This window comes from Stigmatopora argus, chromosome 5, assembly GCF_051989625.1.
Source record: "Stigmatopora argus isolate UIUO_Sarg chromosome 5, RoL_Sarg_1.0, whole genome shotgun sequence".
NCBI classification, from domain to species: Eukaryota; Metazoa; Chordata; class Actinopteri; order Syngnathiformes; family Syngnathidae; genus Stigmatopora; species Stigmatopora argus.
Window position 1 is genome coordinate 8,410,673 of NC_135391.1, and position 17,960 is coordinate 8,428,632.

The 17,960-nt window shown below is 38.9% G+C and overlaps 1 protein-coding gene and 1 long non-coding RNA gene across 3 annotated transcripts; one reads left to right on the top strand and one right to left on the bottom strand.

Annotated features, from left to right (window-relative positions):
• The first annotated feature begins 1,231 nt into the window (after positions 1–1,231).
• On the top strand, positions 1,232–17,931 carry LOC144074298 (uncharacterized). Its single transcript, XR_013300270.1, has 4 exons — positions 1,232–1,414; positions 12,994–13,099; positions 17,188–17,363; positions 17,436–17,931. It is a non-coding gene; the product is annotated as an uncharacterized LOC144074298 (long non-coding RNA).
• antxr1a (ANTXR cell adhesion molecule 1a) lies at positions 1,940–17,870 on the bottom strand. Of its 2 annotated transcripts, XM_077600659.1 has the most exons (19): positions 17,180–17,870; positions 15,316–15,387; positions 15,172–15,243; positions 14,967–15,048; positions 14,813–14,846; positions 13,991–14,070; positions 13,592–13,660; positions 13,013–13,093; positions 12,380–12,440; positions 12,168–12,266; positions 10,751–10,820; positions 10,596–10,674; positions 9,837–9,932; positions 8,936–8,977; positions 8,216–8,311; positions 7,974–8,141; positions 7,130–7,210; positions 3,880–3,986; positions 1,940–3,690 (listed from the first exon to the last, which is right to left on the bottom strand). In XM_077600659.1, exons 1-19 carry the CDS (start codon positions 17,335–17,337, stop codon positions 3,561–3,563), a joined length of 1,677 nt encoding a protein of 558 aa, XP_077456785.1. In that variant the 5' UTR covers positions 17,338–17,870; the 3' UTR covers positions 1,940–3,560. The 2 variants fall into 2 exon arrangements, with proteins under 2 accessions (XP_077456785.1, XP_077456783.1); XM_077600657.1 differs by having other exon boundaries at positions 1,940–3,986.
• Positions 17,932–17,960: the final 29 nt, after the last annotated feature.

Sequence of the window (17,960 nt, forward strand, 5' to 3'; positions counted from 1 at the left end):
ATGAATTTATTTGTATTGGCTAATGTGTGAATTAAAAGGTCACTGGGCTTGTCAATAAACATAATATGTAGTCCTTCTCAAATCAGTCCTTTCAGAGGCAGATGTTCAAATTGAGCCAAAGGATGACTTCACTTCATGAGCTCATGCAATAAGCCACGATACTGCCAAGACACCAATTATAACTAAACAATCTATTCAGTATCTGGGATCAAAATTTGAGGTAATATTATAGTTTGATATTTCTGCATTGTTGAAGATGAACGTATACGTGTGGCTCAAAGAGGATTTCCCCTGAAGGAGTGAAAACTCATGAGGGTTGCAGATGTTTCCAGAGGGGCGAAAGAGGTGAATGTTGAGGTCAGTGACAGCGAAAGGCGAGGATGATATGTTGCAGTCTTCACAAGCGCCACACTTCAATCCACTTCAACACCTAGTGGAAGACATATGGTGGCAGGCCACTGCTGTCTCCATCCATTTCTCAAAGAAAATCCTGGCCCAAAACTTTGGGTGTGTTCATTTTGCCTGCAGAAAGTAGACTTTACATAGGTTTTATCCTCCATATCTAACCCGAAACTAGTGATAGCACTGTTTTCTCAGCTCAATTTTTTTTCAAAATACTTTGTAGTACTTGTGAGACGTGGCTTCATTATTCTTGCGTTCACCTTCCAAATGCTGCCAATCCCCATTAGCACCATTATGCCTTTCCTAAGGCCCGTCCATATTTCCAGAGCATTAGTCGTGCTTGGCTATTTTTCCGTGATGGCTGTGCACGTCTGCATAATGCAGCGTGTGAACATCTGGAGTTGGTTAACCATACCAGTCCAACAAGCCTAGTCCTTGCAGAAACTCAATTAGTTTAATTTATTTATTTATTTATTTTAATGTTAAGTTTAAATGTATTTTTAAATACAATTTTCAAATACATTTTCCTTTAAATTTAATTCTTATTTATTTTATTTCATTTTATTCTAATTTGCTACCCTGCAAAAACATCAACGTGTCAACCCGCTGTTCCAATTCAACCGTCACAGATGTTAGAGCCATAATCTAATTCATGCACAATTTTCAGATTTGCACGTCACTGCTAATATTGAGTTGACTTGAATTTAAACATTAGGCGATTTGCTTTTTGTTTTATTTTTTAAAAAGCAAAAAAAAAAAAGATCCAACAAAAAAAAACATTTATTTAGTGATCTAATTGGGTCGTTAGTCGTCCTGCTTTCAGGTGTAGCAAAGCAGGAAAACCAGTAAGTTGTTGCTTGGATGTTGATGTTAATGAGACAACCGGTTTCAGTTTCAAGTTCGCCTCGTGCCTTGGTTGTCTATTTATTTATTTTTTTGGATCACGCAAGCCCTGTCTAAAAGAGGACCAGCAAATTGGAGTCTTTGTGCCTGCCAAACGTAGTGGAATAAAGTAAGTTTTTACTTTTGCTCACTAGGATGGAATGTATGTAAATACATATATGTATATGGAAACCATACCGGGCAGTCATGGTGGTTATAAAAGCACCCAGAAAATTATATAGTAACTGCAAAGTTTAATTTTATGCATTAAGTAAAGCATTACCTTGTTTTTTCATGAAACACAGTACTGCAATTTTCTGACCTTCAAAATGGCAGCCTGCAGTAGCATTTGTCAAACATTTTGATCAAACTTCACCATTATAAAAACATCCAAACAAATTCTTACAAAGCATTTTCCACGGATGCTTTGAAAGCTTCATTGTTAAGATGAGATATTACTTTAATTTATCCTTAACTGATTTATTTTCCTGATCAAGCCTGTGGAGGACGACAAGGATGATAATTCACTGCACAGGCCTAAAAATTCCCAATGACAAGGAAAAAAAAAACATTTTTCACACTAGAGCATAAATTGCATTTTGGATTAATTTTATTTCATCAGAAACAAAAGCAAGCATTTTTTTCCTGCTTGCCTTTCAACAAAAGCAGATCCTTTTGCAGCTGTCCTCCCATTTCTCCGCTTTTTGTCTTGTAAATACCAAAAAATATCAAATACATAACAATAAAATTAAGAACATAAGTGTGTGTTAATGTAACGTATTATGTATTCGTTTTTCAGATAACTATAGCCTGAACAACACACCATATCTTGTTTACCCAACTCCCAATAATCTCACTCCAAAATCCATTCAAGTATTCATCTTGCGTACCACTTTTGAACAACTCCGCCCAACACTGGAAGTAGAATGTGTAATAATGGCAGGCCCAGCCAACCTATGAAAAAAAGTCTGACATATAGTCCAGGAAATACAGTAGAATGTGTAAATATCCTGTTTAACAACTTCTATGTCCACGTTTTGTTTTATCTTTTAATTCCAATTGACTTTTTCGGTACGAATGTGAGCGCAAACTTTTTTGTACATGCTCAACCTGTGATTGTCTGGTGACCAGTCCACGGTGTACAAGGGTTAACTGGTCAACTGGGAAAGGTCCTAGATCACTTCTTATCCAGAATAAGAAATGAGTCATTCAAGTTTGTGACAATTAGTTGAGGCACAGCACAACAAGAAAATAAAACAGATATAAAATAATGATAAAAAGTTAAAGTGAGCATTATTCAAAACTCGCCTAGGATTGCAGTCTGTCTCTCTCCACATGTTGACAGGAGCATCTACAATAACAAAGTTGAGCATCAGCGGCCAAACGTCATGTCCAAGTCCCGATTGTTTACAGTGACATGGAATTTTAGCAGGCCAGCTGTGATTCGCATTATCTTGAAAAGCTTCGTTTAGTCTGCACTGCGGCCTATGAAGTTGAAAAAGAGATCCACATTGACCTATCTGGGGGTCGCTAACTAATTTGCCCCAAATCATGTAAAATTCAGGTTAATAACATACAAATGGGTGCAGACCAATGTTCCCTCTAATTTTTTGTTTGTCTGGGCAGAAAGACAACCTCCCTGAGCACACTGAGTACCGGTGTGAGCAACATCATCATTGCTCGCTATGGGCACAAACCAGTATCACACCTGCCATAAGCAGGTGTATGTCTACTACACATAAATGATTTAGTAATAATATAATGTAATGGTTAATATCTATGAATGGGCGGCCCGGCGGATGAGTGGTTCGCGCGTCGGCCTCACAGCTAAAAAAAAATAAAAAAATTGGGATTTTATTTTGTGCGCTCCATATGATTTGCTGTGCGCAGAGAAGACGAGAGTAGTGCGCAATTGCGCACACGCGCAGCTTAGAGGGAACATTGGCGCAGACACATTACTAAAACATGGATTTTGAGCCAAAAAAAGGCTATAACGTGATATGTATCACAGACATTCAGTTGGAAGTATTTTTGCATGTACACGAGCAAGCTTCCCCGTGCGAGTCCGTCATCTTTCTGCTGGATGATGGCGTCATTGTCCTTGATTCAAGCATCCGTTGGGCTCTCTGTGGGCAAAAGTCAGTGTCGACCAATAGCGGAAAGCGGCTCCTTGTTGTCCTCGGTACAAGGTGGGCCGTGGCCTCTTTGGGCTTCTCTCTACCGCAGACACAATGAAACGTGGTCATGAATTGGTGCTGGGATTCTCAACTTGTCAGCTACAGGCCAGGGCGTGGCGGGGGGCGGGCTGGTGGTGGGGCGCGCCCAGGGGCGGGGCCTAAAGGTAAGGGGGGAAGGGTGGCAGAGGGAGAGAGGGGCGGCGGCGTGGTGGGCGGCAGCGGCGGCGTGGTGGGCGGCAGCTCGGGCTCGACCGCTAAGTTCAAGGACGTGGGAGGAAGGGCTCGTTTGGGAGGCGGAGTGTAATAGGGAGGGGTCGAGGGAGGGGAGGGAGAGAGGTCAGAGGGCGACGACGGAAAGAGGGGCAGGGTGGAGAAGAAATGGGACGGTGGGCGGCCGGGGATTGGCGGAAGAGAGCTCTGTGGCGCAGGTGGACTCTTGCTGGGAGGGGTGTAGATAGGCGATGCGTTGTAGTCGGGGTAACGAGGGGGTGGTGGCTTCATGCGGATAAAGTTCATGCATTTGCCCTGGAATGACCAAATGGAGCAGATGTTAGACAGACTTCAAGTGCAATGAACTTGATGACCTTTTTTTCCCAAAAGGCCTATAGAAGCAAAAAAGACAGTATAGACATATGCACATGCACTAAATCAAATGTATCTAAAGAAATAACAAAAAAATAGACTTTTGTTTACTCCCTTAAGAATGTGAATCAGTACCTCTACTAAAGTGAGTATTTTTTCCTAATTGTGTTTAATAATTCAAAGTATTAGGGAGAAGTTAAAGGCAGGCTCTGTCATTATTTTGCAGTGTATCATTGCATTTACAGTTGTGACAGATTTGTGCGTGTGCTCATTTTGATTTCCATACAGTAAAGTTTCAACATTTCTTAATAAGTCACTTAGTTTTGAGATGTTCCTCTGCAAAGCAATGCATAACTTGCCTGTTTAGCTTTAACAGTGTGCTGAGCAGACGCCTGCTTTCAATTCCAGTAATTTGCTTCCATGATTGGTTCCAATTTTCAGCCAACTCTTCTTGACTCATCAACCGGCATTTGTATGATAAGTAGGATTTTTTTTTTCTTTCAATGAGGATTCCACTAAATTATGATTACATTTCACACATTGATGAGACTGTGAATATCCATCAAATTTAGGTCCAACTGTGTCTGTAAGTTTTTGTTTTATCATACATCAATTTTTAATGCGCAAACAAAGCAAAAAGATCTGTTTTTTGGAATTTATTTGTCCCTGTGCGGCATTCATTTAAGGGAAGTTATAAAAAGTGGATCCCTAATTGCAACCAGAACAGACTGTTTGACTGCAAATCCTCAAGGAGGATTTTAACCAGTGCCCAGCAGAAAGTTTACAATAAGCAAAACCCACGTAAAATCAAGATGTTTGCTATTGGTTTTGCAAAGCCAAAGATTCCTGAGCCCTGATGTTTTCAAGATATTTGCCACAAAATCATGCATAGAGCTTAACACTGTCATGCATAGCAAACCTTAGCGTCTATCTTTTTTTTATGTTTCTTTTTGTTTTGTTTTGTTCTTTGGCTTTTTTTTTTCACCAAATGGAAAAATACACAGATGAAAATTTAAAGTATACGTGTAACTTTGCTGGAAACAAGTTGAAATCTAGTGTGACTACAATTAATGTTTAACACCTGCTTGGTTATGTTTCCCTTGCTGACCTCACTCATTAGGTGGAGTAGAATGAATTCGGTGTAAGAAGTAATAATGTAAGTTCGTGTGCGCACTTAACATATATGAGCCATATGTGTCGCAGACCAGCCATTATGTTTGACGCTCTCACTTCAAAAGTCTAATTATAATAGGGCTGGCCAACATGGTAGCCAGGCAGTCTTACACAGTACTCGGACGTTTCGTCAAAAGACGTACGGTCCCCGGACGTTTGGTCCCCGGACGATTGGTCGAACGGACGTTTGGTCGACCGGACCTTTGGTAGAACGGACGTTTGGTAGAATGGACGTTTGGTCGCTGGGTTGTTACAGTTGAAACCAGCTCTCAAAATTATAATCATGAGAGAGAGAGTGAGTTTAATATCTAAATATCTAATATTAAAATATCAACATTAAACTCTCTGTCATAATTTGACAGCGAGCGAACCCGGCGACCAAACGTCCGTTCTACCAAACGTCTGTTCTACCAAACGTCTGTTCTACCAAACGTCTGTTCTACCAAACGTCTGTTCTACCAAACGTCTGTTCTACCAAACGTCTGTTCTACCAAACGTCTGTTCTACCAAACGTCCGGTCGACCAAACGTCCGGGGACCAAACGTCTTTCGACGAAACGTCCGGTCACGGTCTTACACGGACAGAGCAGCCTTGGACTTAATGAATCTTTGAATGAACACTGACTAACCAACCAATGGTGATAAATGGAATCTCAGTTTTGATTGCGTAACTTGGCCACTTCTAGGAAAGGTCATAGTTTCCGCTGACATGGATGTGGACGTTTAAGTCGTGTTTTCTTCTAATATTTATGAGTGGGTTGTGTTGTTGTGGAGAGCGACATGCATGTGCATGTAGTTTCGGTCAGTTGTTTGACATGCTGTCCCAACACACTTGGACGTGTGTATATATGCATGCGCTGATGTCCACCTACACTTTAAAACAAAGAACATTTTGACCCCTCAACACTGGCTAAGCTGTCCTTGCGGTTTAAATGAGAAACATTTGGGATGAAGCAATGAGTCACATTGTTCCATACTCCCGGTTAGACTTGAGTGTAAACACAGCTGTGTGCCACCTGACAAAAAATTGTGAAAAGAATTAAACAGCTGCTATACATATACTATAGTTCATATGTGAATGTAAAGGTCTTTTTATAGCACATCCTGAGTTATTGAATGCTTTTGATCATGCTGACACATGAAAAATGCAAGCTAGTTCTTTTAAATGCAGTTGTTTAGCTAGAATCAGGAAAATAAACTTCATCGACACTTTCTATTAGTAACTTAAAAAATACTGGTTGATAAAAACTCAGGATTTTTCTTATAAATGTGTGTTTCTGAGAGGTTTGCCTTTGTTTAAACTCTGGCTGCAGCGCAAATTGATGGAGTGAAAAGATTTCTGCTGAAGTCATCATAGGACAAAGCCAAATTTTATTTCTCAATGGACCGTTTTGCAGGGGGGAGGGATGGATAACATCGCTCTTAACTTTTGGCAATAAACGTGCACTCCTGGGACGCTCTGTACATTTTTTCAAGTCGATTAAATGACATTCATAATGTATTGTTGTTAATTGCCAATCCCATCGCCTTGACTGCATGTTCATTGCCAACAGTAAAGAGCACTATTATCGCCTCCACTGCACAGGCGGCCAGTGAGAAATACCATTTGACTTTATCCTATAATGACTTCAGCAGACATCTTTTCCCTGTAAGAATTCACTCTGAGGCCAGACATTAGGCGTAGGTTAACCTCCATTTTACCACAAGTTCACCTAAATTATTAAAGAGTCTTCCGTTGCCATTCACACAACAGAAAAAAGGCTATAATTAAATTCTGTATCTACATAACTTTGTGTTTTATTGAATCGACCCATTGTCAGGAACACAAAGAAACCACAAATTAAGGTTTATGCCAGCAGTAAAATAGGTAAAAGGAGGAATCACACAGACTGATTGAGATTATTATGGTCTTACCTTATCACCTGGATGAGGTCTCATAACAGACACGCGGTTGTAGGCTTTTCTCAAAAGGTCCCACAATGCATCCAGTGTGTTCTATGCAAACAAAGAAGTTCAGTTGGTCGTAATTACACAAATCTTGGAGTACAATTAGGGCGGGGCAATTTTACGATTGAACCTAAAAATATATCAGCGGTGTCATATTTAATCGACTACATGCATATGCAAATGTAACTGATATAACGCATTGTGCACTAAAATACAATATACATTTATCGGATGCCTACTAGCTTAACACTAATGTACCGATGCCATTGCATAAAAAATAAACACCAACGTAAAAAAAAACAGGTTTTAAATAAATTTGTGATAAGAATAAAAATCAGACAATATGAAAAAAAGTTATTTTTCCAGGCCAAATTGCTCAGCCCCAGATGCAATTACCATTTTTTTGTTGCTTTTTGCTTCTTACAAAGATGTAATGGCTCGTTCTAAAGCTACTTTATACGTCTCATGATAGTTTGAAACAAAGCAAATGCTCAGAGGCTAAAGAGGCGCAACACAGCTGTTTTTTCCTCGCAAAAAAATGCTAGTCGCGCAGCCTCATTCCCTGGAGGTCAGTCTAACAGGAGCCTGGTTTCTATTAACAACCTCTTGCTGGCAGGGAAGGAAGTGTTACTTCTTTAACCCAATTCTCGCATAGCTGCGTGCAAGCAGCAATATTAGTATTTGAAGTTTCCCAAACATGAACGTTTGTTGACACGTAATTCTGTTGTTGTTCCTCTGTTTGTATAGTAGAGCTTTTTTTCTTTCACATTTCATCAGACGCGTTTGTCATTTGTCATATTCTTTCTGGTACCTGGATGGGAGAGTACCACTTGTGAGTTCTCAGGGGTTTTTGCATGCCGTTGTTGAGAACGCGGGTGGGGGACTGAACAAACTCCTGGTCAGGCATCTTCACTTTAGCATTTTTGGCCTTCTCTAGCTTTGCTCCTTCTTCAGTAGAGCCTTTCTCGCCCCAGCGAACCTAACAGGAACCCATTGGATGTACAGAATCAATGGAAGTCGATGCCATTGACTAACTTGTCACTCTTTTCTCACCTCCATCCTTTTAATTCCCCCGACTCCCCGTCCTCCGTAGTAGGAAGCATCTACCGTGGGCCATTTCTTCTTTGGCGTGTCATCGTCTTCATCATCCTTTTTAAAATTGAGATGGGAATCACTTGGATGAGGGGATTTATATGAGCCAGTTTGCTGACTTCATGTAGGTAGTTCATTTATTCCTGTTATTTCGGTTAGCTGCTGTCTAGAACTGCACAGCCTCATACCAGAAGTTGTTTATTTGATTACTGTATTTTTCGGATTATTAGTCATAGCAGAGTATATGAGCAGTAATTGCAGAACCATTTATATTTTGTGAAATAATTACAATGAAATGGAAAACAATAAGCTAAATAGGTGTTTTTGATTTTAACATGTTACTGGTTAATGAAATGACAATAGCCTAAACAATGCGATAACGATGTATATAAGGTTTTGTCAAATCAGCCGGGTATAACATCTCAAAAGAATAGGTATTTTTTAATAGTTCACATTTTTTTCTCCTAACATTTACATTACATATTTTCTTAAGACTATAAATCAAAATCAGTCGTAAAACTGGGATGGGTAGGAAAATAGCTAAAGTCTGAATTTCAATTTTGGAGGGCGTTAACTTCACAACATACTCACGAGATTATTCAAGAGTTTCATTCCAGAAGGAAAGGGAATGACAGTGTTTGCTCATTGGCATTTAAGATTCTGAAAGGGTGTTTTTCCTACCGAACTGTCCTCCGCAGTAGGTGGCGGCGGTTCGTGGATGATCTAAAAAGGAATAAACAAACAGAGAGAAGGAGCATACCACATCAGATAAAGTCATGAAAGCATGTTTAAAACATTGTTGTCTCCACCCTTGGCGCAGGGAAATGCCGAATCCGTTCAGATGAGCAATGCAGTGACCTAGAAATCTGCCTTTCACATTTTTGGGCCAAAAATAATAATCTTAAAAATGCTGTGTTGCATATTTGCATTGTTTGAGCTTTGATTAGACTCTGCACATAAAGTGTAATTGTGTAATTTTTGCCATTGACAGATGTCAGGTTGATTTTAAACCAAAAACAGACTGCAAAAGAAACGCATTTGGCAAATTGGCGTGACCCTGATATTTCTTATTTGTGATTTTCCTCCGTGCTTTTCCAAATCTTGGAATAAAAATTACTCCTCGCCATGGTAACCTGGAATAATTTTCCTAAACAATAACACGTGAGCTCCAAGTGCCACGAAATGGACGAGAACAGAGGGAGGAAAAGTGGATATATTGGCCTCATTGTTTCTAGCAGTGCTCAAATTAGACTTGTAGTAGTTTTTCAGGAAAAGCTGAATTTGACTGATTATTCTAACCAAATATATCAGACATGCTTCAGTATTTATTGATGGAAAAGGAACCACGGGCAATAATATTAAAAAAAAACAATTGGCATTTTGAAGGATGAGTCTAAATGGGTGATGTGCCCCCACCAAGGCATCAACATTCATCTTTTCCCTCCGGAAATTGAAGTGGAGTTAACAATAGGCCATAGGGTTTTTGGGCTAGCCACAGGGACACTCCCCTTTAACAGCAGTTTGTTTTAATTTCCTGCATAAAACGAAGCGACTACTAATCTGTATGAGTGAGTGGACTCACAATAGTGCAGCAGAGGGGCCAAAACCACCACAGGAGCGCCAAGATGAGGAGCAGCATGAGGATGAGCAGAGTGATGGCCAAAATAGTTCCATCAGACTGTGACATATAAACACAGTGTTACAACATACTCAAATATACTGCTAAAAGACTAGAGACCTTTTGATTTCCCATTCTTCTATTTAACCAATTTGTTCTGAGTGTTATTGAAAAGACCACCGTGGAATTTCTTTGTCGTGAGGGTGGAAAATAAACACTGTTAAACACATTGTTACTGGAAATATGATATATCACATACAGGTAAACGGGGGGATCTTAACTATGGACAAGCTATTGTAATACTAATTATGAAAAAAGGTTTCTGTCCCAAGTACCCCATAAATTTAAAAAAAAGATTAAACATTTTAAAAGGGAATAAATATTTCTAAGCCGTGTTTTCTCATAATAATACATTTTGAATGACAAGTTTTCATACCGTAATATTTTTCCTCAAGGTCAACTTAAAATGAGAAACTGCCTAATGTCATATTGTTTAGTAGTTCAATAGTAGTGAAAAAGCCTGGCACCAAATTGCATTGTTTATACGGATTTAATATTGGATGCAGTGGACATCTCAATGCACTATTTTAAAAGAAAAGAAAATTATGGACATTAAAAGATAGACTATATTCTGATATTTTTTGTCATTTTGACTGTGTTACATTATATTTGCCACAAATCTACCAAGTCAAAAGATTACATTTCGTGTCATATAGTACTCACGCAGCTCACAGTGGCAATGGTGACTGAACTGGAGATAAAACTAAGACCTTCATTCATACTGACATAAAGATTTGCCGTCCTGGAAAAGAAATAGGAAAATGACTCAACAGGTCACATTGGTGGCACATTGGCAAATCAAAAGGTGATTATCTTACATTCCCTCATCCTGAAGCACCGGTGCCTGACAGAGAAGATATGTGTCCTCCACTATCAATGGTTTCACCACTAAAAAAAAAAGATTGAAGCGGGTCAGAAAAATAAGTACACCAGCCAAATCTTGCAGCCTTTTCTTGTGGTAAACACTTGTTAAAAACAATGCAACTTAAAATAACTTACTGATGCTCTGTAATTGGTTTGTTATTCCCAACTTGTTACTCAAGCGAATGAATGTTGGGCAATAGGGTAAGGAACTTCAGAAACATGTTCGCAGAAAATAGTGACTACATTTCTCAGAAGAGTGTTCCCTCAAAATCAAAACAAGTGTTTTCTATTGAAAGCCTGTCATCGAAACACCTCGATTTTTGTTTTCGAGGCAAATCTAGGTCTTGTCCGTTTCCAGCTGGCTTTTAACAAAGGAGTTCCAACAAGCAACATGACCAGGCCGCTATGTTTATCCTGGCAGGGGGAGGACATACCCCAGAACTGAGGAAATCAACACGAGACTCACATGGGTCATGACTGAATTGCTCTCAAAATTCCAAGCAGGATTGAAGGATAAGTGAATAATGTGGCCTGGAACAACTTAACCTCAATAAAAACTGAAATTGATCATATATGATCTCGCTCAAAGTTCATCCCTACCTCTACGAATGTTTTGCTCTATTAAAGCTAAAACAATTGGACTGAGAAGTATCTCGCGAACAACTACAGTGAAGAGCACACTGGATTTAAGTTACGGTTCAGCTTTGATTAAAAAAAAAAAAAAAAAAAAACATACAACTACATTCTGTTGTTTTTTTTTATTTGAAATGATCAAATATAACTATAAAGTCACTCAGTGGAGCGCAGACATCCACCAAGGCTTAGCTAATGACAAAGGGAAAGATTTTTAGAAAATTGCTCTATGAACCAATTAATCGTGGGGTTAATTTAGAGTCCCATAATCTAAACTCATCCTCTTTGTAATACAGTCTTTGAATACATTTTCTGTATTTGCCAAATAATTCAGCAAAAATCAACACAACAGACCTTAGACTTTTACCAGATCGCCTGATTCAGCAAAAGTGTTTGATCTTTTGTTGCAATTACACGTACACCCCCTGCAGACCTGTGCTTTGCACAGTCGGAAGTGTTTTTACAACTTTTCAAATAAACCGACTGCAAAGACTGGGGGGAAACTGTTTGTTAGCCTTAAAGGCCTTTTACACACCTTGTTTCCAAGGTGGCTTTAGTTGACATCTACTACTTTTTTTACTAAGAGTATACATATATTATTGTATGAAAGCAGTCGACATTCCAAGTATTTACTAAGAGTATATCACATTTGTATTGAAGCAGTAAAGTATTTGAAATATTCAGTCATAAATTCTTTCAAGATGTAATTGGCAACAATTTTAAAGCTATTTTACTCACTTTTGGTTAGCGTGTCGTTAATGCGAAAGCTGCATAGGACCTTATCAACATTGCGGGCATGGAGGAATCCATTTCCTCGCACTACAACCTGAAAGGACTCTGATGGAGGAAAAGAAAAATGAGAAAAACAATGTCACTTCAACCAATCACTTGTACTCCATTTATTGGCAAGTTCATGATACTCAGCATGAAGGGAAACCCTGCTTCCTTACCTCCTGCACAGATACTGGAAGGTTCAGCCGCCAGAATCTCAATGCATGACTTTTTCAGGATCTAAGGAAATAAGAACGAGGGTGGGGGACTTCAATATGAAAGCCATGAAACGGGAAAAACTTGGCATTCGCCTGGATATTTTTGCAGCGTCAGCGTTTTCGTAATGCTAATCCCTCGCTTTGCATCCCAACGCAAATTTCAACATGTACTTCCAGCATTGATCTATTTCTCGACATGTTGCTGCTACATTAACTGTTTTTATTAACCATCCCTTGTATCCACTACAACAAGCTCGCTCGTTGAAATCCAAAGGTTATGATAATGCAGTGCAGATGACAAGCAAGACATATCAAAAGACAATCTTGTTGTCACGACATGCTGTTTTTAATTTCCTGACAACAGTGAGGTCACAAAACATCCAAAATCTAAGATATGTGATGATATTAGGCCAAACACGGTCCTTATCAAAAACAGCATAGTCAAAGTCCAAGGCGGACTTTCACAAATAGAGGCGCTTTAAGTCAAATTATGAGGTCATAGGGGGCAGGGATTGTGTTTCAAGGGTATTTCCTGTGGAGTCGACAATGTTCTTACGTCACGTCTTTGCACACAGGTGTTGTTTTTGTACTCACAGAATCGATGACTCCTTGCAAAGCCTCAAATCCATCATTGACGGGGAATACGTGGTCCTTACTGTCTGCAATCTTTGCCAGCTAAACGTGAGCAAAACACAAGTCATACTTTGTATGCTTTTTCAGTCATTATCCAGATGGTTACACTTTAGCCTAGATTAGTTAACGAAACAAATGACGACATACGTAGTGGAAATAGGCCACAATGTATTTTAATTTACACAAAGCAGAATTCCAGACAGGAATTATAGTATATAAATATACTTTTATCATAGCCCTTGCAGTTCTTTTTTTTAGTCACTTATTATTGTGTGTTTGTCTGACTTGCACTTGACGGCAGTTCTAATAATAGGTAGGGTTTTTTTATTGTTATTTTTGGCCAACATTTGCGTTAAAGAGGCCAGTTAGAAAATAGGCTTTTTACCCCCCATCATATTACGTAGCCTAAATCTGTGTGCTTTTTTTTTGCAACCAATATTGTTCATTTTAAAATGTTGCATTGTAAAATAGGACAAATGTGATACTTAAAAAAAAAAAATCTTTTAGGTATATAGACTCAAAACTGATGTATAAAGCCACCTGAGTCTCATTGAAGTCCTTCACCCCGACACAGTAAACGGTGGCCCCCAGGGTCCGAGAGCGATTGGCCTGTCAGGTATGCAAAGATTGACAACGCAAATAAGACAACATTCCTACCTGCACCTGGTTTCAGTTAAATCCAAGCGTTTTACAACCATTTTACAAAACACATCTGCCCAACCGTGTAGTTTCATCTAAATTATCATATGTCATGCAACAATGGAGACCATGTTGAAGAATAAATCATTGTTTTATTTAGCAGTATCATTGCCATCCACGTTTTTGAACGCAGCCAACCAAATATAGCAAACCTTACCTGCACGATAGTCGGTTGTGGTGCAAAAAGACACTTTTCACCAACTAAAAATTAGTTTGAAAGCCTTAATTTGTTTTTCTGACCTCTCGTTCAGCATAGAAGAAGAGATCCTCATGCAGCTCCCCATCTGTCAAAGCTATAATAACACTGGCAGTGCGGTAACCTGCAGATATAGACAATATTATCAAATACCTTCATAAATAAATGTATTGTTAGTGGAATTATGGCAAGTGCATTTGCTAAACAGAGTATTATCCTTATTATCCAGACATTGTCATCACCAAGAGGATAATGCGCAAACACTGCCCGCTTGTATGAAAATGTTAGACTCAAAACGCAATTTTGCAAAGATATACTCGCTCACAAAGCCATCAGCTTGCCATTTATTTTTACTCATCACACATTCCAAAAAAGGGAGACATTAGAATATACCTTGAAAAAGGTAATAATGGAAGTTCAATGTCAGATGAAGCCGCTTCTCTTTCAAAGTGAATTGAGTTCTGAATACGTTGAAATGTCATCCATCAATATTTTGGGGATTTGAATTGGTTATGAGAAACGTAATGTAGTGTATTATGTAACACTGTGTCCTCAGATTTTCCATGTATTTGATTGAAACCACTTTCCCCATTTATTTTTTATTTGGTTTGGTATGTATGCGGTACTTAGGACTAGTGACTATACGAGTAAAACTAAAGCTTTGCTCTCACTGGATTTCTTTTCTTTAAGTTTCTAAAACTTACTGTCAATTGTCTTTGACTTTTACTTATTGTAAATGGATTCTTTTAAGACTCCTACAATAAAAATGTTCGAGACACTTCAGAATAACTTGCCCTCTCACGCATTTAGCATGAGAATGGTTGTTTACCTTTAAGAGTAAAAGAGTGAAATCCTAAAATACAAACCTTCTGTGTGTCCGTGGTATATTTGCTCACTGGCCTGTAGAATAAAAACAGGGACAGTGAGTTGTCAAATAACCACGCCCCGTCAGAAAGAACATCAGTGAAGGTCATGCTATCATGTTTTGTGTATGTTTAAGGCGGAGGGATGCTGTCTCACCCTTAGTAGGCCCTCATGCATGAAGGTGTCTCCACCTGGAAGAACAACCTTGAGCTCCTCAAGACCTTTCCGGATACGTTCTCTGTGGTGGCATATACATGAAGCAATCTCATTTGCAAAGTTATTTATTTTCAAAATGCAATCTGATCATTTATAATTATTGCCTCTTGTTGTGATCAAAACAAAACTGATCATAAGTACCCACCTGTCCTCTGTCAGTCTCATTAAAATGTTCCCTTCAGAGGAGAAAACAACGAATGACATCCTTAGTTGTGGGCTGAGGAAAAATTGTTTTGTCCATAAATATTTCTTAAAATCTTGTGCATGCCAAAAACAATGATTACTTTACCTTATAAATTTATGCGCTAAGTGCTCCACAAAATGATAGATTTCAGTCCAGTGGTTCATCACACTTCCAGATCTAGCGAAGCAAAAAGTTGCACGGTTAATTTCCTGGTTCTTTGTCGTAAAAGCCCCGTTCTAATTAACTGCTGAGAAATTAAAACCAGAGTGCTCCCACAGAAGCACATTAAAAGCAGTTTAAAGCTTTAAGCTGCCGTGCCCTCAGGAGTTGCACTGTTAGAGCTCAATTTAAATGACTGTTAACATCCTTTGTTCCACCTCTAATTAATGAAGTCTTTCATTTCAATTTAATAAATGACCCCCTCATTAAATATCGACATTCCAGTGTTTGTGCTAATCCATTTTTCTCTCCTTAAGCCTTATTGGGAATGCTCTTCAAGTTGTGCTATTGTTTTTTTAAATTTTGTTCCACCATGTTTTTATTGGGCCACAAGGGGCCTTTAAGTCTCCGTTCCCGTGCAGTTACAAAATAAACACAACAGGATCACAAAATGCAAGGAGACCATTCATCATTTAGATAAGAAATGGCTCTCTATAATAACTAAGAATACCCAATGAGACTAAATCATGAGTTTCATTTGATAAAGAACCAAAAATGTGGATGCTTTTCATCTCCAAAGGTGTCATTTAAACTTTTCTTTTATAACCTCAGCTTCTCTCGGCCTCTTTTTTTTTTTTACGAAACACCTATTTTTCCATTGTTAAGATGACATAAGTTCCAGCGCGCAAAGGCCAAGACAACAGGCTGAAACATTAAAACATCTGGAGCCAATAATGGAAGGATAGGCTGTGTAGACACTGCGAGATGATGAGGCTAATGCTGGGGTGAGAGGGTGGGAGCAAATGGAGGACATGGTTGCATCCAGGATAAATTACATTGCAGAAACGATATGAGAAAAAAAAGGCAGCAAGCAAAGAGATTCCAGTAGGAACTGCATCTAGTAAAGATATAACATATTTACTTGACAACTCCAACTCCCAAGCCTAATAAAAGACTGCGGCGTAAATCGTTTTTATGGATTAGATTCAACCCAAACATTCTGATTTTGTACCTGCTACTATAAAGTCCACGTTTATGTGCAGTTATGAGATGAAAGGCTCTAAGAGCTCTTTCAAAGTCCTGCCTTTATAAAGATCAACGTTGACTAGTGTGACTTTGGACTGAGTCCCTCTGATCCTTTCTACAAATACTAGCCTTAGTCATTGTGAAGCAGTGTTTACTCTAAACCACAATATGTATTAATCATAACTGAGTATTATTCTCTGTCAACAAATATCATTTTGATACTATTCTTGCATTGTATCTCTTAATCTGTGCAGATTTCCAACTACACTGTGAATTAGATGAGTTATGTAAACCCATTCTAAACTTTTGATACCCTTGGAGGCTGCATTCATGCACATGTGCAAACCTTTTGCACATATTTTTGGGTCAAATGTCCCATCATGGTTTGTGTTAAGTTGCTGAGAATTAACACTACACTGAGTAGGAACTAATATTTCACACATGGACATGCAACGCAAACTTTATTCATGCTGCTCAACAAAACATTTCTGCTGACCTCATCACAAGATAAAATGATAGAAGATTTAACCCTTTCAGGGACAAGGATTACAACAGTGGGTTGCTAGGTGTCCATTTCTAAACATCATTACAAACACATTTGAGAAAATCGAACTGATTTAAATAATCATAATTTGTGCAAGAAAGGGTTCATATGTCAAATGTATAAATGTCTTTCAATGGGTTTACATCCTAATTCGTATTATCCATAAAAAAGGATAATTTATTACAAATGGTTCAGATAAACTTAGAGTCACTATAATTTCTTCAATTTTTTTAAACTCACTTGTCCAGGACAAAGTAGAGGTCAAAGCCTCCATAGCAAGAGGACGACTCTGCCAGCCTTCCGCCTGGGTCGGATTCAGCATGACCAAGAGAGACAAGAACCAGAGAGGCGGCAAAAAAAGCTGGAGACCAGGATCTTCTTCTCCAGCACAAAGACATTATTCCATCAGAATGATTCCTCCCAGGTAAGAGCACCTTTTCAAAAGGATCAAGAAAGATGGAGCCAAGATAGATGTCCTTGCTGATCCCTTTGTTAGTCTTTCACAGCTTTTTACGGCATCCAATATCAACAATAATCCAAAGCAGGCGTGAAACTTGAGGGATGAAGAGGCGACGTGAGGGAAAAGCATGCAAATGTTGGGAGTTGGAGTTGACGATCTGAGATGATGCAAAGGCCTTCTCGAATCGCAACCTCCCACTTGAGCTGACTTATTTCCCACATGACCTTGCAAACCTGGGTTCCTCTGACTTTTTAACTTTGTTTTCTTTTTTTCCTGCACTGCCTGGTGGTGATGAAAGCAGGCCAACTGGAGCTCCACTACCAATTAGTATATTCTGCCCCCTAGAGGTGATGAAAACTATGAAAATTATTTCACATGTTGCATTTTATTGTATGACTACTACATATAGGAGACACAATTGATGACTTTCATGACCCACATGATCCATTCTCAAAAAACATTTTTTTAACAACTTTTACTTAGCATACTCAAAACGTGCATGTTCTAAAATACAGCAAAACCCAAAACGCCACACTCGTGTGCTCAACTCCATTGACTGTC

Coding starts and splice junctions, on each gene's coding strand:
- antxr1a (XM_077600657.1), bottom strand. CDS start 17,337: ATGTCTTTGTGCTGGAGAAGAAGATCCTGGTCTCCAGCTTTTTTTGCC. Junction 15,388..17,179: donor CTCTACTTTGTCCTGGACAA/GTGAGTTTAAAA, acceptor TTGCTTCGCTAG/ATCTGGAAGTGTGATGAACC. Junction 12,441..13,012: donor TGCAAGGAGTCATCGATTCT/GTGAGTACAAAA, acceptor TTATTTCCTTAG/ATCCTGAAAAAGTCATGCAT.